This window comes from Loxodonta africana, chromosome 8 (assembly GCF_030014295.1).
Source record: "Loxodonta africana isolate mLoxAfr1 chromosome 8, mLoxAfr1.hap2, whole genome shotgun sequence".
NCBI classification, from domain to species: domain Eukaryota; kingdom Metazoa; phylum Chordata; class Mammalia; order Proboscidea; family Elephantidae; genus Loxodonta; species Loxodonta africana.
The window spans coordinates 61,892,920-61,918,069 of NC_087349.1; the positions used below are offsets into that span (position 1 = coordinate 61,892,920).

At 37.3% G+C, this 25,150-nt stretch overlaps 1 protein-coding gene and 1 pseudogene across 1 annotated transcript in view; both read right to left on the reverse strand.

The window, feature by feature from the left end:
• Positions 1–2,448: 2,448 nt before the first annotated feature.
• Positions 2,449–25,150, reverse strand: part of LRRD1 (leucine rich repeats and death domain containing 1) — a 64,260-nt gene continuing 41,558 nt past the window's right edge. Inside the window, 4 exon segments of the mRNA XM_003407153.3 lie at positions 2,449–3,528; positions 4,200–4,311; positions 6,721–6,882; positions 19,124–19,322. Of these exon segments, the coding sequence (XP_003407201.1) occupies positions 3,342–3,528; positions 4,200–4,311; positions 6,721–6,882; positions 19,124–19,322 (660 nt within the window). The 3' untranslated portion in view covers positions 2,449–3,341.
• On the reverse strand, positions 16,018–16,132 carry LOC111749789 (U6 spliceosomal RNA; annotated as a pseudogene).

The window sequence follows — 25,150 nt, forward strand, 5'->3', positions numbered from 1 at the left end:
TGGGCTGAGGACTATGGGGACCATGGTCTCAGGAACATCTAGCTCAATTGGCGTAACATAATTTATGAAGAAAATGTTCTACATTTTACTTTGGTGAATAGCGTCTGGGGTCTTAAGAGCTTGTGAGTGGCCACCTAAGATACTCCACTTGTCTCATCTCTTCCAGAGCAGGGGAGAATGAAGAAAATCAAAGACACAAGGGAAAGATTAGTCCAAAGGACTAATGGAGCATAACCACCACAGCCTCCACCAGACTGAGTTCAGCACAACTGGATGGTGCCAGGCTCCCACCACTGACTGCTCTGACAGAACTCACAATAGAGGGTCCTGGACAGAGCTGGAGAAAAATGTAGAACAAAATTCTAACACACAATAAAAGACCAGACTTACCGGCCTGACAGAGACTGGAGAAACCCTGAGAGTATGGCCCCTGGACACCCTTTTAGCTCAATAATGAAGTCACTCCTGAGGTTCACCCTTCAGCCAAGGATTAGACAGGCCCATAAAACAAAGCGAGACAAAAAGGGCACACCAGCACAGGGGAAAGGACTAGAAGGCAGGAGGGGACAGCAAAGCCGGTAATAGTGAACCTAAGGTCAAGAAGGGAGAGTGCTGACATGTCGCGGGGTTGTTAACCAGCGTCACAAAACAATATACTAATTGTTTAATGAGAAGCTTGTTTGTTCTGTAAACCTTCATACAAAGTACAATTAAAAAAAAAAAAAAAAAGACCTTACATTATTGGTATACCCAGCAAGATGTGTAGGAGCATGAGAGATCCATGGAGGAGTTTCTTCCAACAAAGCCCTCCCTTCTTCATATAGCTTCTTATCATCCTTCAAAGTTCAGGACAATTCTCACTTCTCCCAGGGAGCCTTCCCTGGCATTATGATTTAGGTATCCCTGCTTTGTGTTCTCATAGTGCTTTCTTTATGCTTCTATCCTAACATATGTCACACTTTACTCGTTCATTCATTCTTTATTCAAATATCCAGAAAATATTTAATGAGCTCCTACCATACACCAAGCATTCATCTGTGTGCTGGATACAAAGTTGTGAGTAAGAAAGACAGTCTGTCTTCTTATGGAGTAGTAAACACGTAAACAATTGAGATAAAACAGGGCAATATCATTGAGAGCGATTAGGGGAAAGAGAGATACTTTAAATTTGAAGATCAGGGAAGGATTCTTTAAAGAAGTAACATTTTAGCTTAAATGTGAATGGTGAAAAGGAAAAAGCACTGGAAAATCAAAAGGAAGAGTGTTCCAAGCAGAAGGAATGGCAGCTACAAAGACCCTGGGTGTTAGGAATGGGCAAATTGGCTGGTTCAGGGATTAAAACAGATAGCAAATGTGGCTTGACATGGTGGGCGAGGGAGAGAAGGGTCAATAAGGTGATCACAAAATCAGTATAGAGCTTTTTTGTTGTGTGTGTGATAAAGTACTTCAACATAGGCAGTATGATATCAAGTGTTGGTATGTGTGTGGACAGTTGCTCTAAGCTGTAATTAGATCCCAGGGATGGTCAACTGGAGTTTTAATTAAGACTACTCCAGAGGTAGTTACTAAAAGCTAGATAACAGAGGCTTGGCTAATTTACATAATGAATGTTACAAATGTGTTTTCATTGTTAAAATTATAGCATGTTAATATAACCAGAAAAAAAGTAAACCCACTGCTGTCCAGCCGATTGTGACTGATAATGATCCTATAGGACAGAGAACTGTCCCATAGGGTTTTGAAGGCACAGAAGTATACTGCCACATCTTTTTTCTCCAGCAGAGCACCAACAACCACCACCATTATTGGTTAGCAGCTGAGTACTTTAACCACTGCACCACTAGGGCTCCTATGTTAATATGATACGATATATATGTGAAAAATGGGTTTTCATTGTAGAAATTAGTAGTATTCAATATATGTAGTGAAAATATTTTAGAGATTCATGAATATAAAAATTCTGTGCAGCCCAATAGCCTGTTTCCTTAAGGATGACACTCTGGGGTCAATCTCTGAATTTTCCTGTGTCCACCTAGGATTCTGGTTGTTAATACACTATAAGATTAGTCAATTAATTCAGTTAATCTTGCCTTTAGTATATTGTTACATTTGCCCCCAGTGAATTGTTTCTAAGAGTTTTGGTTAGAACATCAAACAGGACAGAGCTGGGACTTCATTGCACTTAGAAACATGATTTTTTTTTTTTTTTACCTGCTTGTTTCTACCAATTTGTGGAGGAATATAGTCTAAGAATTGTTTCAGTGGTAGAATGAGGTTGTGAGAGAATATAACTAACCTTCACCCGCCTGAAACTATTGACGACTACCACTGTCTACCAAAAACAAAAACCCTAATAGTTATTCCTGATAATATTGGTACAACAAGCAGAGTTATAGTCAGATAAATTATCAATCAAAAGCAATTAAAATTCTAAATTCTGTAGGAGGGAAAAGCCTTGAAATTGGGAAGGTAATACATACATACATACTACCTACTATGCCTTTGTGTTTGTGTTTGTAAAGGGTAGGGGACACTTAGACACAAACACATGTACCCCACTTTTGAAAAGCTGGAATAAATGGTGGTGACAGCATCATGCCAGCCTGACTTTGAAGGGATCTGACTCCTCCTTTCTGATGTTTAGGTTGGGATTAAAGATTGAATAAAGAAGGATAAAAAGGAGAATGTGCCACAGTTGAGGCTAGATTACACAGCATATTTGAGAAGAAATAAATGTGGAGAAGTAAAAGTAGCCTGTATTTATACACCAGCTGAGCCATTGCCTAGGGGTATGACAAGATAGATTCTCTGAGACGCCCACTAAGAATACAGAATTATTCCTGAGAGCAGAAGAGGACTCTGCCTTTCTAGATGTGGAAGGTAAGACAACAGATGGCCACTCTACCACTCGTGTCTGGATGCTCAGTTAGAGCATTGGTGGCTGTGGCTCTGCTTTATGTTTAACAAATCTGTCCAACATCTAATGGAGAAAAAGTAGGGATGGGTACATTCATTTCAGTTCTTAAGTCAGTATCTTAAAAAGAAACGGCCCTACTTTCTAACCCCTTATTACCTATAAATCTTGAGTTGTATAAAAGCATTATATAACAAAGAATTTTTTAATGGAATTATTTCTTTTTCAAATTCAAGATCATCATTTCAAGGCACAAAACAGTGTCTGTAACATTCTACTATTACATTAGAGTGGCAACTGTCAATTGTGATAATCTCTTAGGAGTGCATAAAGAGGGTCTTGTATGATAAAGTGAGATGATCAAAAAATTCAGTTCCAATTATATAAGCACATCATAAACTCTCAGTTTTTATTATGCATCTACTGTTTAGAATTTAATTGCACGTGTAAAAAGTTGTAAGGCTGTGATTTTGTCCGTAATTTCATAAGCTCCTATCATAGTTAGTGTCCGGATCAGCTGGTCTCTTAAAGCAGCTGCAGACAGTGACAAATTATTACTTTCTGTTTTCCATAACTGAAGAGCTTGGTGGACTCTTTCACTTAATGTAAAATTGCTGAAAATTAAAAAAAAAATTAATTTCATTAACAATACCGAACAGTATTTTAAACTATTTAAATACTTTATATCTAGGTTTTCAAATGAATTTATTAAATTATAGTGAGGATTACATTAATTCATGAAGAGCATCTGCATAAAAGTTTAACACAGAGTTTGGCACATAGGAAATGAGTGCGAGCCCCACCAATGCCTTTTTTCTTGTAGAAAATCAACAGTTCAACATACATTCAATTCTAAGATAGATTTGTTCCCAGACTTCAAAATAATAATAGTTGTGGACTATTTAAACCAGCAATTACTACTACTGTAATGCATGCTTTATAACTTAATCTCATTTAATCCTCATGGCAACTCTCTTAGGTAAGTATATCCATTTTACCAGTGAAGAAACTGAGGCACAGAAGAGTTAAGGGGCTTGCCCCAAGGTCATAAAACTAGTGAGTGGTAGAGCTGAGATTTAAAGCCAAGCAGTCTATCTTCTGAGCCCTTGCTCTTAACTACTATACTATAAGGACTCCTAACACGGGTCTCAAATATATAATCCACGACATTCAGTCTTCTGTAGAAGTTAGAGTTTATATTAATATGAATGTTTCACAAGCCATATAATATCAATATAATATGAATCAGACTAAGAGAATAAATTTATATCGCATTCATACATACCTATGGGTATTAGTTCCTAAGTTTGCCAGCTTTAGTTTTTGACACAAAAATTCAAAATGTGTTTCAGTGATGTGGTTGGCAATTATTACGAAGATCTTCTCTAAGATTTTCTCTACAAATGAAGATAAAAAAAATTTAAGCCATCTCCTTTGAAAAAGATACTGTATTTTGAGTTAATATTATATCTAGTTTTCTTTCTTTACAGATTGTATTTTTGTGCTTCTATCAAATGTATATATCTAGTAAAATTAACTAGAATGTAGATCTAATATACAAATTGAAACTTGAACCATTTACATTTCTTCAAAAATCTGAATAATCCTGCAATTTAAAAATTGCTATTTTAAAGGCTATTATAAGAAACTTCAAAGTGATTTCCTAACCCTTTCTTTATTTTTCCAGAATCTATTTGAAATGAATTGGACTCTTTCCTTCAATCCTGGATTTTTTTATTTGCTTGTTTATGTACTAACTTGAGAAATCAAGTTCACATCTACTATAAATATATCTGGAATAGTTTTAGGTAGCATATTTTACATTATATTCAAATCATTTATTTAATGAACATTGGGTTTTGTTTTTAGTTTAAAGAAGAAAAAAAAGCTTCCAGTTAATTCGAACCAGATCCATTTTTTGTTGACCAAGCTAATGGAGAAATTTTCAAGAGCTAGAGATTTCCCACCTCCCTCTAATCGTCTCAAATACATTCTTTGCTTTCTATTATTTTATTTTATACATACCATTAATCCCTCAGGCTGTACTGTATGCTAACTATATAAATGAAAATTCCAATCCCTTCAGTAAAATTTTGAGAAAGGGACTCTTTGGTAACTACTGACTTCATCCCCACCCTCCCTAGGCCTTAAGCCTTTATTGTCAGGACTCTCTAAAGTAAAAGGCTCCTTGGACACAGAGATAGGAGATAAATGCCTGAGATTTTCTCATTTTTGTTGACTTTAACCTGTTTTTATTGCCTATTGCACTTCCCCAAAGAGGCCAGAGCCACATGAATCCTTCCTCAGGAACTTGAGAAACAGAATTTTAGCAAGGAGGTTCAATCATGTAACTTTATAGCCCTCCTCTAAAGTACTGTACCTAAAACAAATATTTTATAGATCCATGAAAACCAGTAAAAAACTTTTATTTTACAGAAATAAAGTTACCATAAAATAACCTTTACTAATTTGCAGAACCAACTTGCACAGCAAGTTAAGAGAAGATAGTTACTATGACTTTTAATTAGGTTCCTTCTGTCAATGAGGCCCGAGTCTTGCGAAAGATTTTGGATGGTAGTTGTGCATATGGACGTATATTGTGGCTTAAAGAGGATTATGTATTTCTAGTTCATCTCTTCCTCACGCAGTTTATGCTGGTGCATATGCAGAATGTGTGAAAGAATGACTTGGGGGGACAGTTTTAGATATTCCATTTCCCTAAACTAGAATCAGAAGCCCTGGTGCCTTAGTGGTTAAGTGCTATGGCTGCCAACCAAAGGGTCGGCAGTTCAAATCCGCCAGGTGCTCCTTGGAAGCTCTATGGGGCAGCTCTACTCTGTCCTATAGGGTCTCTATGAGTTGGAATTGACTCGACGGCACTGGGTTTTTTTGTTTGTTTTTAAACTAGAATCAATACTTATTGGCCCACTTTATTAATCTGGAGAACCAAAATCAATCTGCTCTGAGGAGTAGCAATGAGTGGCCAAGCCAGAGTCCCAGGGAAAAGCCTACCTGTTGGGACCTCAGCCCCAGGAAAATAATTGGACAGTGAAGTTTCCCTCTGATAGGCTTGGAGAAACCAGTTTCCAACTGGTTCAATGGGAGAACATCTAAAGAAAATGGCCCTGCTCTCAGAATAATCAAGGACACGCAAAGGAGAGCTCAAAGACAGAAGGGATAAAGCTGTTCACGGGTTGCAGCAGGTGGCTGCCATGGGTCAAAAACTAACATCTGTGGACTTCCTTCAAAGCCAAATATGTCTTTTAGAACAACTACATATGGTAAGGCAGATCAGAGGTAATGATGCAATCAGTGCGTGAATTCTCTGACAATGGCCACCACCATGATGAAAACCTATTGAAGGGCACTGTGGCCAGTGGTTGGGATGCAGCCCACCGCTCCACTCAGATTTGTCTGTTTTCAACAGCCCAGTTTTTATGGACCTGAATTAATTAATCTGAATTGTCAAAATAAACTTCCAACCTTCAGAAAAGAAGAAATGATAAATATTTTAATGTCTCTTGCAAATTGAAAGCCTCTCTTTAAAACAAACCAAACCCACTGCCATCGAGTTGATTCCAACTCATAGCAGCCCTATAGGACAGGGTAGAAATGCTATAGGGTCTCCAAGGCTAAAATCTTTACAGAAGTAGACCGCCACACCTTTCTCCTGCAAAGTGGCTTATGGGTTAGCAGCCAAGTGCTTTAAGCAGTGTACAACCAGGGATTCTTCTTTAGAGCAAGAATCTTTTACTTAAAGATTATACTAGAAATAACATATGAGAAGTCACTCACTCATCACCTACCATCTCTTTCATCTGACCTCTGCAGATAGCGTGCAATGGTATACAGCTGTTTTCCTTTACAGATTTCCATTGGAGGTCTCAGCAAAGGGTTGTCATCAAAATTTATCTCCTTCAGCGAAAAAAGATTATAGATACCGCTAGGGAGAGCTGTCAGATTATTTCCTAGTAGAAAAAAATATATACCTTTCTGTAAAAGAAAACTGTGGAGACAAATAACTATGAATGGGGTGTCTATTATGTCTCATTGCAAAGTACCAGAGAATCCTGACATTGCCGGCAAATCATAAGTTCTTACTGTTGTTCACTTGCTAGGAATGAAAAGGAGGAGATACAGAAACAGAGTCATGGTTGTTTTCTCTCTAGAGGGTGGCAACATGAGACAGGAGGCTTTCCTCTTATACATACATCAGAGGACTTTAAAAAATAGGCATGAAGGTAATTTTTAAATAAATTTTATATTCAGGATAATTTTAGATTTACAGAAAAGTTGCAGAAATTTTAGAGAGTTCCTGTATACTCCTCACCCAGTTTTAGTTTCCCCTAATGTTATCATCTTACTTTACCTTGTACCTTTGTCAAGTCTAAAAAACATTTGGTACATTTTTATTAGCTGAACTCCAGACTTTTTGGATTTTGTTAGTTTTTCCATCAATGTCTTATTTTTGTTCTAGAACCCATGCCAAGATACAACATTGCACTTAATCATGTCCTTCAGTCTCTTCTAGTCTATGACATTTTCTCAGTCTTTTCTTATTTTTCATGACCTTGACAGTTTTGAGGCATACTAGTTAGGTATTTTGTAGAACATTCCTCAATTTGAGTTTGTCTGATGTTTTTTCTCATGATTACTCTGGGCTTATGGGTTCCAGAAAGAATACCAGAGGTGAGGTGCCCTCATTACATCATATCAAGGGTAGCTGAGAGCCACATGACATCACTAGAGAAGTTAACCTCTATCCCATGGCTAAAGTGATATCGGCAGTTTTTTCTAATGTAATGCTACCTTTTTTCCACTTTCCATACTGTATTCTTTGGAAGTGATCCACTAAGTCAAGTACATCCTCTGGTGGCAGGAGATGGGGGTGGGGGTGAGGGTGGAGGTGGGGGGTGGGAGGAAGGATTAAGGTCCACCTCCCTGAATGGAATTTTTTCAATACTTCCTCAACTCAGTATAAACATAACATAAAATGTAACTGACAAAGAATTTGTAATCATTTAGACAGAAACTGGTCTGAAGTTTTCATTTATATTATTTATTATATATTTATAATTGTATTTATATTTCAAGTGTTTTTACATAATATTTTAATAAGAGAGCTCTGGTTCCTTTTAGTAAAGAATGTTATTTAGAAACCAAGATCTGGGCATTACTTCTGGGGGTATATATATATATATACATGATTTTACAATATATTTACTAAAAAAAACTCAGAATTTTGTATTGTATGTTTGTGTGTGTATATATATATATATATAAACTCTAGAAACAATGAGCAATACTAGTGCCCAGATCTTGGTTTCTAAATACCACTGTTCACTAAAAGGAACCATACACACACACACACACACAAATACCACTACCTCCTAAAGCCCATAAATACCACAGGTTTTGTTCTATGTTTCTCCTTTCCTTATTTGTAATTGCCTTCTTTGGCAGGGAGAAGCCTAGCACCATTATAAACAATCCTAGAATACACAAAGTAGTTTCAGAATTGCTAACCTATACTACCATGAAAAACAAGTCAACTAACTACAGTTTAATATTTGTTTATAGCTCTTGTATGGAGTATGCATAATACTCCATAGTGCAGGTGTACCATAGTTTATTTAAACCACTCTCCTTTGTTCCTAATATTTTGCAATTACAAAAACTTCATTGAATAACCTGCGCATATGTATTTCACATTGTTGGAGGTATATCTTCAAGGTAATTTGCTAGAAGTGGAATTGGTGGATCGAAAGTAAAATCATATGTAGTCTCGCTAGGTGTTACCAATTTCCCCTCCATAAGAGTTGTACCAATTTGCATTCCCACAAGCACTTGTTTCCCTACAGCCTCACCAACAAAACACATTGTCAGACTGCTTAATTTTTGCCAATCTTAAAGTTAAGGAATGGTATCTCAGTGTTGTTTCCATTCACATTTCTCTTATGGTGAATGATTTTGAATATCTTTTCCCATGTTTGTTGTTGTTAGGTGCTGTCGAGTCTTCTCCAATTCACAGCGATCCTACATACAACAGAATGAAATGCTGCCCAGTCCTGTGCCATCTTCACAGTAGTAGATATGTTTGAGCCCATCGTTAAAGCCACTGTGTCAGTTCATCTCATTAACAGTCTTCCTCTTTGACCCTCTGCTTTACCAAGCATGATGTCCTTCTCCAGGGACTGGTCCCTCCTGATAACATGTCCAGAGCAAGCAAGATGGAGTCTCACCATCCTCGCTTCTAAGGAGCTTTCCGGCTGTACTTCTTCCAAGACAGATTTGTTTGTTCTTCTGGCAGTTCATGGTATATTCAATATTCTTCACCAACACATTCAAACGTGTCATTTCTTCTTAGATCTTCCTTTTTCATTGCCCAGCTTTCCAATGCCTATGAGGCAATTGAAGATAGCCTGACTTGAGCCAGGTGCACCTTAGTCATCAAAGTGACTTTTTTTTTTTAATTTCAAGAGGTATTATACAGCAGATTTGTTCAGTGCAATACACAGTTTGATTTCTTTACTCTGCTTTCTTTACAGTGCTTCCATGGGCATCGATTGTTGATCCAAGAAGAATGAAATTACTGACAACTGCAATTTCTCCCCCATTTATCATGATGTTGTTTATTGGTCCAATTGTAAGGATTTTCGTTTTCTTTATGTTGAGGTGTAATCCATACTGAAGGCCATATGTAGTTTTGATCTTCATCAGTAAGTTGTCTTCATTTTCTTCAAGGAAGGTTGTGTCATCTGCATATTGCAGGTTATTAATCAGTCTTCCTCCAATCCTAATGCCGTGTTCTTCATATAATCCAGAAGTTTCAGAGTCTCTTCTAACACCCATTCTGGTCATTTCTTTCCTGTCTTTTTAATGACCTTTTGCTTTCTTCACATATGATGTCCTTGATGTCATCCCAAAACCCGTCTGTTCTTCAGTCATCTGAAGTGTTCAGTGCATCAAATCTATTCTGGAGATGGTCTCTAAATTCAGGTGGGATATACTCAAGGTCATATTTTGGCTCTCATGGACTTGCTCTAATTTTCTTCAGCTTCAACTTAAACTTGCATATAAATAGTTGATTGTTCCACAGTTGGCCCCTGGCCTTGTTCTGACCTATGATATTGAGCTTCTCCATTGTCTCTTTCCACAGATGTAGTTGATTTGATTCTTGTGTATTCCATCTGGTGAGGTCCACGTGTACAGTCACCATTTATGTTGTTCAAAAAAGGTATTTGTAATGAAGAAGTCATTGGTTTTTCAAAATTCTAGCATGTGATTTCTGGCATCATTTCTATCACCAGGGCCATATTTTCCAATTACAGATCCTTCTTCTGTGTTTCTAATTTTTGCATTCCAATCACCAGTAACATTAATGCATCTTGATTACATGTTTGAAAAATTATAGACTGCAGCAGTTTGTAAAAATCTTCAATTTCTGTATATTCTTAAGGGACATTTTTTGAATTGATATGATTTTTCATTTTTCTATTGGTTTTTTGTCCCTTTTCCCTCAGAGCTGTTGCTTTAAGGTATAGTTTACATACAGTAACACTCATCCTTTTTAGTGTACTATTCTCAAATTTTGACAAACACATAGTCATATAATCATCACCAAAATTCAAACATAGAGCTGTTCCATCACTTCCCAAAGATTCCCTGGTGCCCCTTCACAGTCAATTCCTCCTCACCACAGTTCCTGTAAACCACCAGCTTATTTTCTGTCACTATAACCTACTGCCGTCGTTCCGACTCATAGCGACCCTATAGGACAGAGTAGAACTAGCCCATAGAGTTTCCAAGGAGCGCCTGGCGGATTCGAACTGCCAACCTCTTGGTTAGCAGGCCTAGCACTTAACCACTACGCCACCAGGGTTTCCAAATTTCACATAAGTGGAATTACACTACACAGTCTTTGGGGTCTGGCTTCTTTCACTTAGCATAATGCATCTAAGATTCATCAATATTGTTGTGTGTATCAATAGTTTCTTTTTATTGATGAGAAACATTCCACTATAGGAATGTACCACAATTTATCCATTCCCTAGATAAAGGATATTTGGGGTATTTCCAGTTTTTGGCAATTACAAAGCCAGTATATACATTTGTGTTCAGTTTTTTATGTAAATATAAGTTTTCATTTTACTTGAATAAAAGTGTGACTGGAGTTTGATTGGTGAGTTATATGGTATGTGTAAAACTTGATAAGAAACTATCAAACAGTTTTCCAAAGTGGCTTTACCATTTTCTATTCCTACCATTAATGTATCAGAGTTGCAGTTATTCCATATCTCAACAGCTCTTGGTATTGTCAGATTTTCATTTTAGCTATTCATATATAAATACCCCTTTGAATTTTTAATTTGTATATCTTTAATGACTAGTGATGTAGAATATATTTTCTAGTGCTAATTTTTCATCTATTTACTTTATACAGTATCTCTAAAAGTTCTGCCCATTTTTTATTGAATTGTTTGACTTCTTACTATTGAGGATCTTTTTGTTTTTCTACTGTTATAAAGGTTTCATTGAAGAAACTTGATGAGTATAAACATTTCATAGCTAAGTAAAGATAAACATGGTAGTTAAAAAATAGTGAAAGCTAATTTAGCTATCTCCATTCAAAATGAGCATCTATTTGTAATGTTGATGTATTTGATGTTGGATAAATGTGTAACAATAATTTTTTTTAAACCAACTGTGAATAATACTAAAAAAATCACTAAACACACTTCTAAAATATATGTTGTTGTCAGGTGCCTCTAGTTAGTTTCGATTCTTGGCGACCTTACGTACAACAGAACAAAACACTGCCTGGTCCTGCGCCATCCTCACAATTGTTGTTATACTTGAGCCCAATGTTACAGCCACTGTGTCAGTCCATCTCATTGAGGATCTTCCTCATTTTCACTGACCAACAACTTTACCAAGCATGAGTTCCCTTTTCCAGAGACTGGTCCCTGCTGATAACATGTCCAAAATATGCCAGACAAAGTCTCGCCATCCTTGCTTCTAAGGAGCATTCTGGCTGTGCTTCTTCCAAGATAGATTTGTTCGTTCTTCTGGCGATGCATGGTATATTCAATAGTCTTTGCCAACATCATAATTCAAAGGCATCAATTCATATTTGGTCTTCTTTATTTATTGTCCAGCTTTCACATATATATGAGGCGAATGAAAATGCCATGGCTTGGGTCAGGTGCACCTCAGTCCTTAAAGTGAAATCTTTGCTTTTTAACACTTTAAAAAGGACTTTTAGCAGATTTGCCCAATGCAATATGTCATTTGATTTCTTGGCTGCTGCTTCCATGGGCATTAATTGTGGGTCCAAGTATAACAAAATCCTAGACAACTTCAATCTTTTCTCCGTTTATCATGATGTTGCCCACTGGTCAAAACCAAAAAAACCCACACCCATCGGGTTGATTCCGACTTATAGCAACCCTATAGGACAGAGTAGAACTGCCCCATAGAGTCTCCAAGGAGCACCCAGTGGATCTGAACTGCCGACCTTTTAGTTAGCACCTGTAGCTCTTAACCACTACACCACCAAGGTTTCCACTTACTGGTCCAGTTGTAAGAATTTTTGTTTTCTTTATGTTGAGGTGTAATCCATACTGAAGGCTGTAGCCTTTAATCTTCATCTAAAATGTATACCCTGAATAAGACATCTATATCAAATTCCTGCCCTGTACTGTCTATATTTAAGTTTATAAACTTAAGCTAAACCAAAAACCAAACCCATTGCCCTCACGTCGATTCTGACTCATAGAGACCCTACAGGCCAGAGTAGAACTGCCCCATAGGGTTTCAAAGGAGTGGTTTAGTGGATTCAAACTGTTGACCTTTTGGTTAGCAGCCAAGCTCTTAATAAACTTAGCTACTTCACTACAAATACCTGCAATTCTGTACTTAAGTGTTGAAGCTGCCTCAACCTTTATACTCAAATTATGTTTCCTTTCCTGTCCTCCCAGCATGACTGTTCCCTGTTTCTACTTTCTCCTGTATATCTATTAATTCCTATCTTCAACAGAAAAAAACCTTACTCAGATTCACCCAGATCATGCCAACATTTCCTTCAGCTGAAACATCTTTATTTCTAAGTCAAATAAAAACAAATATTTGGGTGGCTTCTCCATGTATGGCATTAGGTCTCTCACAGATCTGGCAGTCTGACACGCTATATATTCCCAGCATATATGGAGTATTGCTTCCTTCTTTCCCTCAAAACAGAAAGGTTTGCATAATCCTGGATCTCAGAAGTCCTAATTTGAACCACTACTGCCCCCAATCAACATATACTCCAATATTATACATGACAATATTATAATTTATTTACTTATTTTTTGAAAATGTATCTTTAAAGACCATGTTCCTAACTAAACCATTCAGCAGTAACATTTTTGAGAGAAACAGAAACACATTCTTGGGGGAGGACAAGAGAGAATGGGGGAAAAGTAATTCAAAATATTTAGAGGTTTCTGTTTATTATCCCAACGAATACCTTTCTAAAGAAGCCTGCAGTCGGTGGGTTTCTTACCTTTTTCTAATTTAAAACGGTTTAGGTGGACCAATAAGAGTGTGGAATTTTAAAGATATCGGTACCTGGGACAAGTCCAAGGCTTGTAACAAGCACCGCTAGGCTTAAAAGACGTTTATTAGTAGCTAGGGCTTTCCCTCTCTTTTAAAGAACAAATAAAACTGAAGCTTCATAATACTCCATTTTCTAATCGGCATCGGATACGTAATTATGGAGGGTGGGGTAGGGAAGTAGGAGGGAAAATAGATGATTGGACGATGGTAGGAAAGGGGATGAGGGAGACAGAATGGTATCACAAGTTCGGCTAGAATTCTTCCAGTCTTAGGATTCCATCATTGCAGGGATACTGATAAAACCTGGCTCTGTTTTTCCACGTTGGTACTTCTGAGGGGCAGGAATAAATTAATTTGACGCTTAAAGGAGACAACTCTCCTCATTATTCGGCCCTCTGAAATTCACCTCTGGTCTTTTACTTCCAAAGCCAACTCCCCTAGGACCCTACAGAACGGGCCACCAACGAAGGGGTGTCATTCCAATCTCTTTGCAGCTGCTTCAACCATTACACTCAAATTAACATTTAGCTGTGATATTTCTCGCTTTCTTTACTCCGAGTAGCCCAAGTCTTTCCCAATTCCTAGTTTTCCTCTGAACTTGCTCGCTTTTCCGCGCCTCCGCAGGGTTTCGTGGATGTCAGCCCCGTCGCAGAGAGAGGACACGTGCTTGGCCGCCCGCATGCTCCAGATTTGTTCCCAATCGCTTCTCTTGCCTTCTTCCCCAAAGACACCTTGTATGGTGGTTGGCCTGCCCTGGCACCCAGTAACCTACTCCAACACGTGGAGTAAAAGGAAGGCTATTCCTTTGGGAAGGTGTACGAAAGAAGTAAAGCCATGTTCAAAGCAGCAGTCTCAGGAGATGCCGGTGCTACTGCTTGAGACAGCTGCGTCTTTCAATGGCTAAATGGGTTTACTACTGAACTTTAACAGTTGATTTTTATGTATTCGGCAAATATTTTCTTCAAGCTTGTGACCCCGCCCCCCCCCCCCCCCCCCCCCCGCTTAACAGTGCCTTTTGAAGAGCAGGAGTTCCTAATTTTTATGAAATCCGATGTTTCAATTAATTTTATTTCTGGATTGTGGGTTATAAAGATTTTCTATGTTTTTCTCTAGTTTTATAGTTTTAGGTTTTACATTTAGGTCTGTTACTCATTTTGAGTTAATTTTTTATATGATGTGCCATGTGGATAAAGTTCTTCACCTCCATTTTTTTTTTTTAAATATGTGGACATCAGTTGTTCCAGCACCATTTGTTGAAAAAACCATCCTTTCTCCATTGAATTGCCTTTGAACATTTGTAAAAACTCAATTGATCCTGTATGTGTGGGTCTATTTCTGGGCTCTCTATTCTATTCCATTGATCAATATGTCTATCCTTTTGCTAATACCAGACTGTCTTCACTACTGTATGTCTTTTTTTAACCTTAAAATTTTATTAAAACTCAAGTTTAGAATATAGCAATTTAAAACAATATTATACTGAATATTTTGTTTTCTAACCAGTATTTTTCCCTGCTTTATATGATTTCCCTGCTTTATATGACTTCTGGGCATAATTTCTAAAAATGGATATATTCTAATTTTCCATGATAAGCCAATTACACATTCACAAAAATCTCAGATATTCTCCAACCATTCTTATTTCAATGTCGTAATTTAAAAAAAAAAAAAAGGTCAAATATTGAAAATTTAAGACCTTAATCCTGTGGCCACTGTAATATAGAAAAGAAAAAAAATTGCATAATCCTAACTATTTAAAACTTTTAACATTTACTGTGGTAATGGAATATGAATTTTCAATATAATCGTATGAATTTCTTATTAAAATGTTCAAGCACTTTCTACTGAAACACGTCCAGAAATTATAAAAATTTCTTTTAAATTAACCTATACTGAATCCAAAAATAATTGTAGCACTTTAGATAAGACATTTATTCTGTTGCATATTCTAAGTGCCTAAGGTACAGCCTGATCAATAGCAGGTTACTGGAAAGAATGAAAAGCACAGCTTTTTTTAAGGAGTGAGTTGTTTAGGATCATGGTAGAACATCAAGGTTTGACGAACATTGTGTAATCCCCCAAACAGCGTGGTCACTCATTCCAACCCAGTCCCTCCACTGGCACTCCAAAGCAGAAAGAATCGATGTAAGCCTTAATTTTCTCTGAATCAATTCTATGATGTAAGGCTCTCTGTTAACAGTTGAGGATCATGAATTCTTGGAACTCCTGACAATATTTCTTCCCCTTTCATAAACATATCGTACGAGTTGGACTGCTTAAGATTTCTTGGATCAGGCATGGTATACAAAGGTCTTAAAGTCAACGGATATTTATCAAGAGTATAAAAATTTGTATCATACTTTTCCTTTACCAATTGACCCAACCGTTTTTCATTTGGTGTACTTAGATCTTCTTCATCTCCCGTTTCAATTCCAGCTTTCCTAACCATAGCCAATGCTTCACAATGCTCTAGCCCTAAAGTTTGCAAAAATATGGAATGCTTCACAAGTTTTGCGTGTCATCTTTTTTCTTTTTTTTTGCATGTCATCTTTGTGTAGGGACCATGCTAATTTTCTTTGTATTATTCCAATTTAGTATATGTGCTGCCAAAGCAAGCACTGTATATAAATCTTGAAATCAGGTTGAGTGAATCCTTCAACTTTGTTCTTTTTCAAAATGGGTCCACTATTCTGGTTCCTTTGAATTTTGATATGAATTTTAGAATTATTGTTTTCTTAAAAGAAAGAAAGAAAAACCCCTGGTGATATTTCTACTGGAATTGAGTTGAATTTAGAGGTAAATTTGGGGAGAACTGACATCTTAATAATATCGAGTCTTCCAATATATGAACACTATGCGTTTCTCCACTTATTTAGGTCTTCTTTGAGTAACTTCATCAATGTTTGCAGTGTTCAGCATACAGATCTTACATATATTTTGCTAGATTTATACCTATTTCATGTTTTTTGGTGACATTTTAAATGGTACTTTAAAAAATTTCCAATCATTCATTGCTATGGATAGAAATGATGGATTTTTCTAAAAACAATTTAACAAGGTCATAAATGCTACTTCCAACTGAAGGATATAATCCCATAAACCCAACTGTTTGTGCAGTAATGATGTGAAAGATCAAACATAATTGAAAATTTCCTCCTCAAAATCATGAGTGATAAAATTATTTTCCCATTCCACCACGCTCCCTATGTCCTTCCATTCTATTACCTTCAGATATGCCCCATTTGTACCCATGGTCTGTCTGCAGAACTCACCCACCTGCATGCTCTAGGGAAGAGGGATGCGCTTTCCTCAGAGATACTTGGGGGGTGGTTCTCAGCCCCCTGCCTTGTTCAGAGCGTGACCCCCTGCTGCAACCAGATACTGGTACCTACACCAATCACCCCTGCCCCTCTAAGACTCTAGGACAGAGCCTGTACCACACACTTGATGATCAGCTACCTGGACACCTGAGCTGAATCCATACAAGAAAAGTGAATGGACTCCTAGACTGATATACCTGATGACAGCTCTAGCCGTCTCGTGATACAATGTCAGAGCTCCAAAGGTGAAAATAATCAAGCTAGCCCACTCAAGCAACCCATTTGGGTATATCAAAACAAAACAAAGAAAGAAGCTAAGATACAGTAAGCAAAAATAAAATAAACTAATACAATAGCTTGTAGATGGCTCAGCGACAACAGTCAAATATGCCCCATTTTCCCCCGTTATTTTCACAGCTATCATTGTAGCAGTGATCTTCCTCACCTTATGCACACACTGTATGCATCAGGTTTTCAAGCTAAGCATTGCACTTATAACCTTTCGTCTTTCCCTTTCTTTCCAAGCAAAGATAGAGTTGTAAAGTTGAGTCTTCCAAGGCCTCTCTCATCATGTCACTCTAAGACATTTCATAAACTAAGAGCCTGATCCTCATTTCTCCTTGAGGATAATTGCAAATTATGAGGAAAGTGGCCCACATGTTAAATGGCCTCTCTTCTGTCTCATCAACTGGCTTCTCTCTGTAGTAGATAAACAAATATCTACTTACCCATTGCATAGACTAGCATTTCCCCCTTTTGAGCATGTAGGTTTTCTCAGGCATGATCCTGACCTAAATCCTCCTATCCCTCCAATTACCTTCCCAATACTTCTTCCAGTCACCATTCCCAAGTATATGTACTCTCTTAACCCTCTATGCATCTGTACAGCGACTCTTCATTAATTTACATATTTTCAACTGCAGATAATTGATGATAAAATTATTAAAACCACAAGCGGAATTTTACGAATGGCCCAAGGAAACCTACCCAAGTGACTTCCTTGTGTATATTTTCATGACATTATGTTAAACCCAAATTATTTTTTTGGAGTTATTATTGACATTTCAACTTCATTTCTATTATTAGTAATTAATAGATTTTTTTCTTCCCTTGGTTTCACTCCAATCAGATTGACAAAAACAGCTGTTAATATCAAGAATTGGTAAGGATATGGGAAATAGGAACTCTCATATAGTCTTAGTGAACTCAGTATAAGCTGTCAAAATCTGCTGAAGTTGAAAATTTACATCCCTACATTTACATACCACATAACCCAGCAATTCTACTTACAGTATATTCATTAGAAAAACTCAAGGAGATGTATACCAGGGACACATACAAGGATGTTTATAATAGCAAATAAATTGGAAACAACCTAATTGTCCATCAACAGAATAACAGATTAATTATTGTTTAGGCATATAATTGAATATTATACAGCATTTAAAATGAACGTATATATTAACGTGGATTAATCTTTGAACTATAATAAGTAAAAAAACAAGTTACAGAATGATATATAAGTATGATACAATTCAACAAAGCTTAAGAAACTCAAAATAGTACTACATTTTTATGTATACACACACACATGCACAATGTATAAAATATGGATGGAAAAGATATATACCAATTTCAGTATAGTGGCTGCTTCTTGTTTGGAGAGAGGTACAAAAGAAATTTCAACTCTATAATTTTGTTTCTTATTAAAAAAAAAACCTCAATATCAACAAAATATTAAGATCCTTTACATCTGGGAGTGGATACATAGGTGTTTATTATTTTCTGTTCTTCCTATAACTTAGAAATATTTCTTAGCAAAAATTAAGAAAAATATCAGTCTAGTTGTGGTCAAGGAAATCTTTTCTGATATCTTTAGAGTGAGTGATTTACTTTTTAAAATACTGTGATTACAGTATTGGAATATTGTAGGGTATGGAAGTGGGATTAGGGAAACAAGCAGAAAAGGGAAGGAGAGAAAATGTAGACCTGAGGTTGCCTAGGCATGTACAAGGGGGGTGAGGTCCCACTCAGAAACAGAAGAAATACAGAATGACTGGGTATAGGCAGAGAAGACAGGAAAGAAAATGTGTTCAGCTTCGAGCTGGATTATAGCCTCCAGGGCGGAAGCTGGACTTTATTTTCTAAACCTCAGAGTCATCTCCTTCCAATGGGCACTTAATGCATTGTGTTGACTGTTTGCTATTCTGTGTCTTGCCAGCAAAATCCACAACCTGGACACTAATGCTCTACTTTTTAATTATGCTTATTGATTATGCTTGACACTCACCACTCAAGTTTAGTTGCTGGAGATCATTTAAAAATAGAAAAGATGGTGGCAGACAACTTATTTGATTGTTGCATGCGTTTAAACTAACCAAACATCTCGATTCCCCTACATTCCTTGGAATCTCTCTGATTGCATTATTTGAGATATCAAGTTCTTTAAGTTGAATCATATTAAACAGTTCTTCTGGAAGTCTTGTTAACTGTAACAAAGATTAAATAATTTTACTTTTAATAATGATTTATATGACTAAAACTTTTTTTAAAATTAAAAGAAAAGATATTTTTATCTTAGAAAGGAGATATTTTCATTATGCCACAATTTCTTAGTCACACCCCTCCTATCTAAAACCCACAAGATATTGTGTGGTATCCAAGGAACTCCCCACTATGGCCAATGCTATCAGTTCAGCCCTGAGTCCTGCTAATCTGCTTTCCTCACTTTCCCGACACTGGTGTTCACTGCCACCTCATCACTTTTCTGCTACCTCCTGCTGCCTCCCTCCCCAAATCTGATCACATTTTGGTTTCTTCTCCTCCTTGAAGTCTTTCCAAACTGCTCTGTCCCATATTATTCATTCCTACACTCATCAATTAGTGATTATTATCATTTATTATTTGCTTATGTTTTCCTTGGATTCTTAAATGACACATACTTTCTGTGTATGTGCTCCCAAGCAGGATGCATTTTGAGTAAATGTTCAATAAAACTGTTTAGAATGGAAATAACATAGTTTGGCAATATGACCTCAAATAAAAGTCCCCAGTATAAAAAGTGTTGCCAAATAGAAGGAATTAAAATACTTTGCTAAGGTGAAGGAGAAATATGTGTGCTCAGAGAAAATAAGTCCATTACAAGTGACTTTTGAAATAAAGGAAATTCTGTGAATGAACTAGAAAGATTTTGAATAATATGTAACCAAAACCAAACCCATTGCCCTCAAGTTGATTCCAACTTGTAGCAACTCTGTAGGAGACAGTAGAACTGCCCCATAGGGCTTCCAAGGAGCAGCTGGTAGATTCGAACTGCCACCAGATTGATTAGCAGCCTGAGCTCTTAACTATTGTGCCACGAGGGCTCTTTTAGAATATATGGGCCCCTCAGAAATCAACCAACCAATAAGGTACATGCTGGATATTGTACTTGACATACTTCAAGATATAAAAGAAGTGTATGGGCTCCTGTCTTCAAGGAGATTAAAATTTAGTTCAGGAAACAAAATGCACTCATGCAAAAATCAAGAAAGCATAAGGCAGTAAATAATCAAATGCCAAAATAAAGGCTACTAGTAGTAACAGATATATAGAAGTATACAGAAAGTAGATCAGTACAAATCAGAGAACTAAAAGAAAGCTTTGTGTAAAAGGTGGGACTTGAATAGCCTCTTAGGAATGAATAGAAGGTACAAGACACTTAAGGCATGGCAAATATCATGCATAAAAATGGCCAGTGAGAAACTGACCAGTAAAGAGAAGTGATGGGAAGCTGAAGGAGATATATGTGAATAAGCACGAAACCAGGCTAGCAAGACTTGATAGCAAGGCCTATGATATAGGAGTAAGATCACGACAGGTGGGCAGGTCCATAATTTGACACCCCTTCAAACAAATTTTCTTTAATCACTTGCTCAGCATTTATAGAGGAAGTACAGGTAGTCCTTGACTCAACGACGGGGGCTCCATCCCAACGATTACGTTGAAAGTTGGTTCTGACATATGTTGTATACCTCTATTTTTTTTTTTTTTTTTAGTTTTCATTTTTATTGCCTTTTATTATCAGTATCTTTATAAATCTGATCTTTATTTGTCTTTGGGGTTGTAAACATTACATATAAACTTACATATATATTTTAATACACACATAAAAAATACACAAATCATAAAAATTTACTCTGATGTTGAAGAGTTGGACAACATTGGCATATTGTCAGCTGTGGTATTAACCCCACTGGTAGAAGGTTCTGAACCATCTGGATTATTCCTGGGAATGAGGATAGTATTTCTAATCAGAAAATTACTGAGAGTTTTCTGTATGGTCCTTTTCTTTTTTTTCTTCACATATTTCTCAGTAACATCTCACTGCTTCCCGAATTTGCCTATCAACTTTAGCAAAGTGATCAGTGTTTGCTTCCATGTTTTCAAGCAACTGAAGCCCTTGGTTTAGTTTGGGAATAACTTCAGCTAATCCTTTCACCATAAAATTTTTGACAACTTCTCTCCTACCTCTTCTTCATTATTTTTTTCTTCAGCATTTCTTTCCTCTTGAAAATCCATTCAGTCCTGATCTATCAATTCCTCTTCTTTGTGATCTATGAGCATAGATGATATCAAGATTTTCCATCAATCTTTTCCATCATATTATCCTGATCAAATGCTCGGAGAGTGTTCACATAACTCAGCAATTTTTCCAAATCCCCTGCATGCATTCTCTCTAACTTCCTCCCAGGAAGATGCAATGTTCTGGATAACATTGGAGAATATTATAATTCTTACAGAAATTGAGTAATGTTACCATACCTCCATCTGTTGCAACTATTGCCTGAGCAAATGTAGTCCACAGATAATATGCCTTGAAAGAGGCACCTGTACCCTGATCCATAGGCTGTAGGCTGTAGTGGAAGGTAAATACACCACTTTCATATCTTGATGTAGATCATCTAGGTGAGGAGGAGTCCTGGGGCATTATCAGGTAGCAGCAGAATCTTGACTGTCATAAGTGTGGTTCATCATAACTCAAATACGTCATAAGTCAGGGACTACCTGTACCTGACAGTTGTCTGAAGATAGAAGTACTGTAGAAGGAAGACTACTGTTGGGCATCCTTCACTTAGCAAAATAAAAGCCCTGTGATTAACCGGACCCATTTTCTTCAGATGACTGTTAATGACCATTTGCTGTTATATAAATTAATCCTTTGGGCATCTCATCCCCACCCTAACAGGTTTAGCAAAATGGCCTTTCCAACACACAAGACATTATCCTGACAAGAAACCAAAAGACACCTACATAAATGGAAAAATATACTATGCTCGTGGATTGGAAGACTCAACATTTTCAAAATGTCAATTCTACCCAAAGTGATCTACAGGTGTAATAAATTCCGATCCAAATACCAACGGTATTCTTTAATGAGATGGAGAAACTAATCACTAACTTTATATGGAAAAGAGAGAGGCTCCAAATAGGTAAAGCATTATTGAAAAACAAGAACAAAGTAGGAGGCCTCACACCACTTGATCTCAAAACCTACTATACAGCCATAGTAGTCAAAACAGCCTAGTACTGGTACAAAGACAGACACATAGACCAATAGAACAGAATTGACAACTCAGAGGTAAATCTATCCACTTATGGTCAGCTGATCTTTGACAAAGGACCAAAGTCCATTAAATGGGGAAAAGGCAGTCTCTTTAACAAATGATACTGGCAAAACTGGATGTCCATCTGTAAAAAATGAAACAGAACCCATACCTCACACCATACACAAAAACTAATTCAAAATATAAAGTCCAAAACTATAAAGATCATGGAAGAAAAAACAGGGACCACACTAGGGGCCCTACTATACAGCATAAATAGGATACAAACGATAACTAATGATGCACAAACAGTAGAAGATAAACTAGATAACTGGGAGCTCCTAAAAATCAAACACGCTAATCAAAAGACTTCACCAAAAGAGTAAAAAGAGAACCTACAGACTAGGAAAAAAAATCTGGCTACGACATATCCGACAAGGATCTAATCTCTAAAATCTGTAAGATACTTCAACACCTCAACAACAACAAAAAAGACAAATCATCCAATTAAAAAAATGGGCAAACAGTTCACCAAAGAAGACATCCAGGAGGCTAACAGACCCATGAGGAAATGATCACGATCATTAGCCATTATTAAGAAAAAACGTTGCCATCGAGTTGATTCTGACTTATAGTGACCCTATAGGACAGAGTAGAACTGCCCCATAAAGTTTCCAAGCCGCACCTGGTGGATTCAAACTGCTGACCTTTTGGTTAGCAGTCACAGCTCTGAATCACTACGCCACCAGGGATTCCCATTAGCCATTAGAGAAATACAAACCAAAAACCACATTGAGATACCATCTCACCTGGACATTACTGGCACTAATCAAAAAACAGAAAATAACAAGTATTGGAGATGTTGTGGGGAGACTGGAACACATATGCTCCGCTGGCAAGAATGTAAAATGGTACAACCACTATGGAAAATGATATGGTGCTTCCTTAAAAAGCTAGAAATAGAGGAAACTCCATAGACACATCCAAAGAGGAACAAAATTACTGGGCTGAAGGCTATAGGGACCATGGTCTCAGGAAACATCTAGCTCAACTGGCATAACATAGTTTATAAAGAAAACGTTCTACATTCTACATTGGTGAGTAGCGTCTGGGGTCTGAAAAGCCTGTGAGTGGCCATCTAGGATACTCCACTGGTCTCACCCCTTCGGGAGCAAGAAAGAATGAAGAAAACTAAAAATAGTTTAGTCCAAAGACTAGTCCAAAGATTAATCCAAAGGACTAACAGACCACATCTACCATGGCCTCCACCAGAACGAGTCCAGTACAACTAGATGGTGCCCGGCTACCACCAATGACTGCTCTGACAAGGATCACAGAAGACTGTCCCGGACAGAGCTGGAGAAAAATGTACAACAAAATTCTAACTCAAAAAGAAAGACCAGACTTGCTGGCCTGACAGGGACTGGAGAAACCCTGAGGGTATGGCCCCTGAACACCCTTTCAGCTCAATAATGAGGTCACTCCTGAAGTTCATCCTTCAGCCAAAGACTGGACAGGCTCATAAAACAAAACGAGATTAAAGGGACACACCAGCCCAGGGGTAAGTACTAGAAGGCAGGAGGGAACAGGAAGGCTGGTAAAAGGGAACCCAAGGTTGAGAAGGGAGAGTGTTGACACGTCATGGGTTGTTAATCAATGTCATAAAACAATATGGGTACTAACTGTTTAAAGAGAAACTAGTTTGTTCTATAAACCTTCACCTAAAGTACAAAAAAAAAAAAAGCTAGAAATAGAAATACCATACAATCCAGCAATCCCACGCCTAGGAATATACCCTAGAGAAATAAGAGCCGTCACATGAACAGACATATGCAAACTCATGTTGCTTGCAACTTTATTCACAATAGCAAAAAGATGGGAACAACCTAACTGCCCATCAACAGATGAATGATAAACAAATTATGGTACATACACACAATGGAATACTACCCAACGATAAAGAACAATGATGAATCCATGAAATATCTCACAACATGGATGAATTTCGATGGCATTTATGTTGAGTGGAGCCCTGGTGGCACAATGGTTAAGAGCTCAGCTGCTAACCAAAAGGTTGGGAGTTTGAATTCACCAGCCACTCCTTGGAAACCCTATGGGGCAGTTCTACTCTGACCTATAGGGTTGTTATGAGTCAGAATCAACTTGGCGGCAATGGGCTTGGTTTTGGGGTTTATGTTGAGTGAGAAGCCCTGGCGATTCCACCATAGTCGTTAGAGAGCTTAGTTGCTAACCAAAAGGTAAGTAGTTCAAATTCACCAGCCACTCCTTGGAAACCCTCTGGGGCAGTTCTACTCTGTCCTATAGGGTCACTTTGAGTCGGAATCAACTTGACGGCAACAGGTTTGGTTTGTAGATTTGGGGGTCATGTGCGTGCAGGTGATGGGTATGCTAATGTCAAGAAAGAAGGTAACAGAAAGGAGAAGAGACAGCCAAGGACACATAGCCTTGGAGACATCTACAATTAAGGTACAGGAAGAGAAAGTGAGAGGATTATAAATCAGCCAACGAAGTAGTACCTGATGATTATAATGTAGAATTAAACTAAAAAGTGTCTTTTTGTACAAAAACAACTTTTAAAACATATGTATTTATTTCATCTATTTAAGCAAGTATTCCCTGAAGTAGCCTTTCTGTACATGTATGGTGGCATTAGGTTAAAGCTCAAATAAACCTGGGAAATATGGGTTAAGCAGAGGTAAACTGGTTTCTTT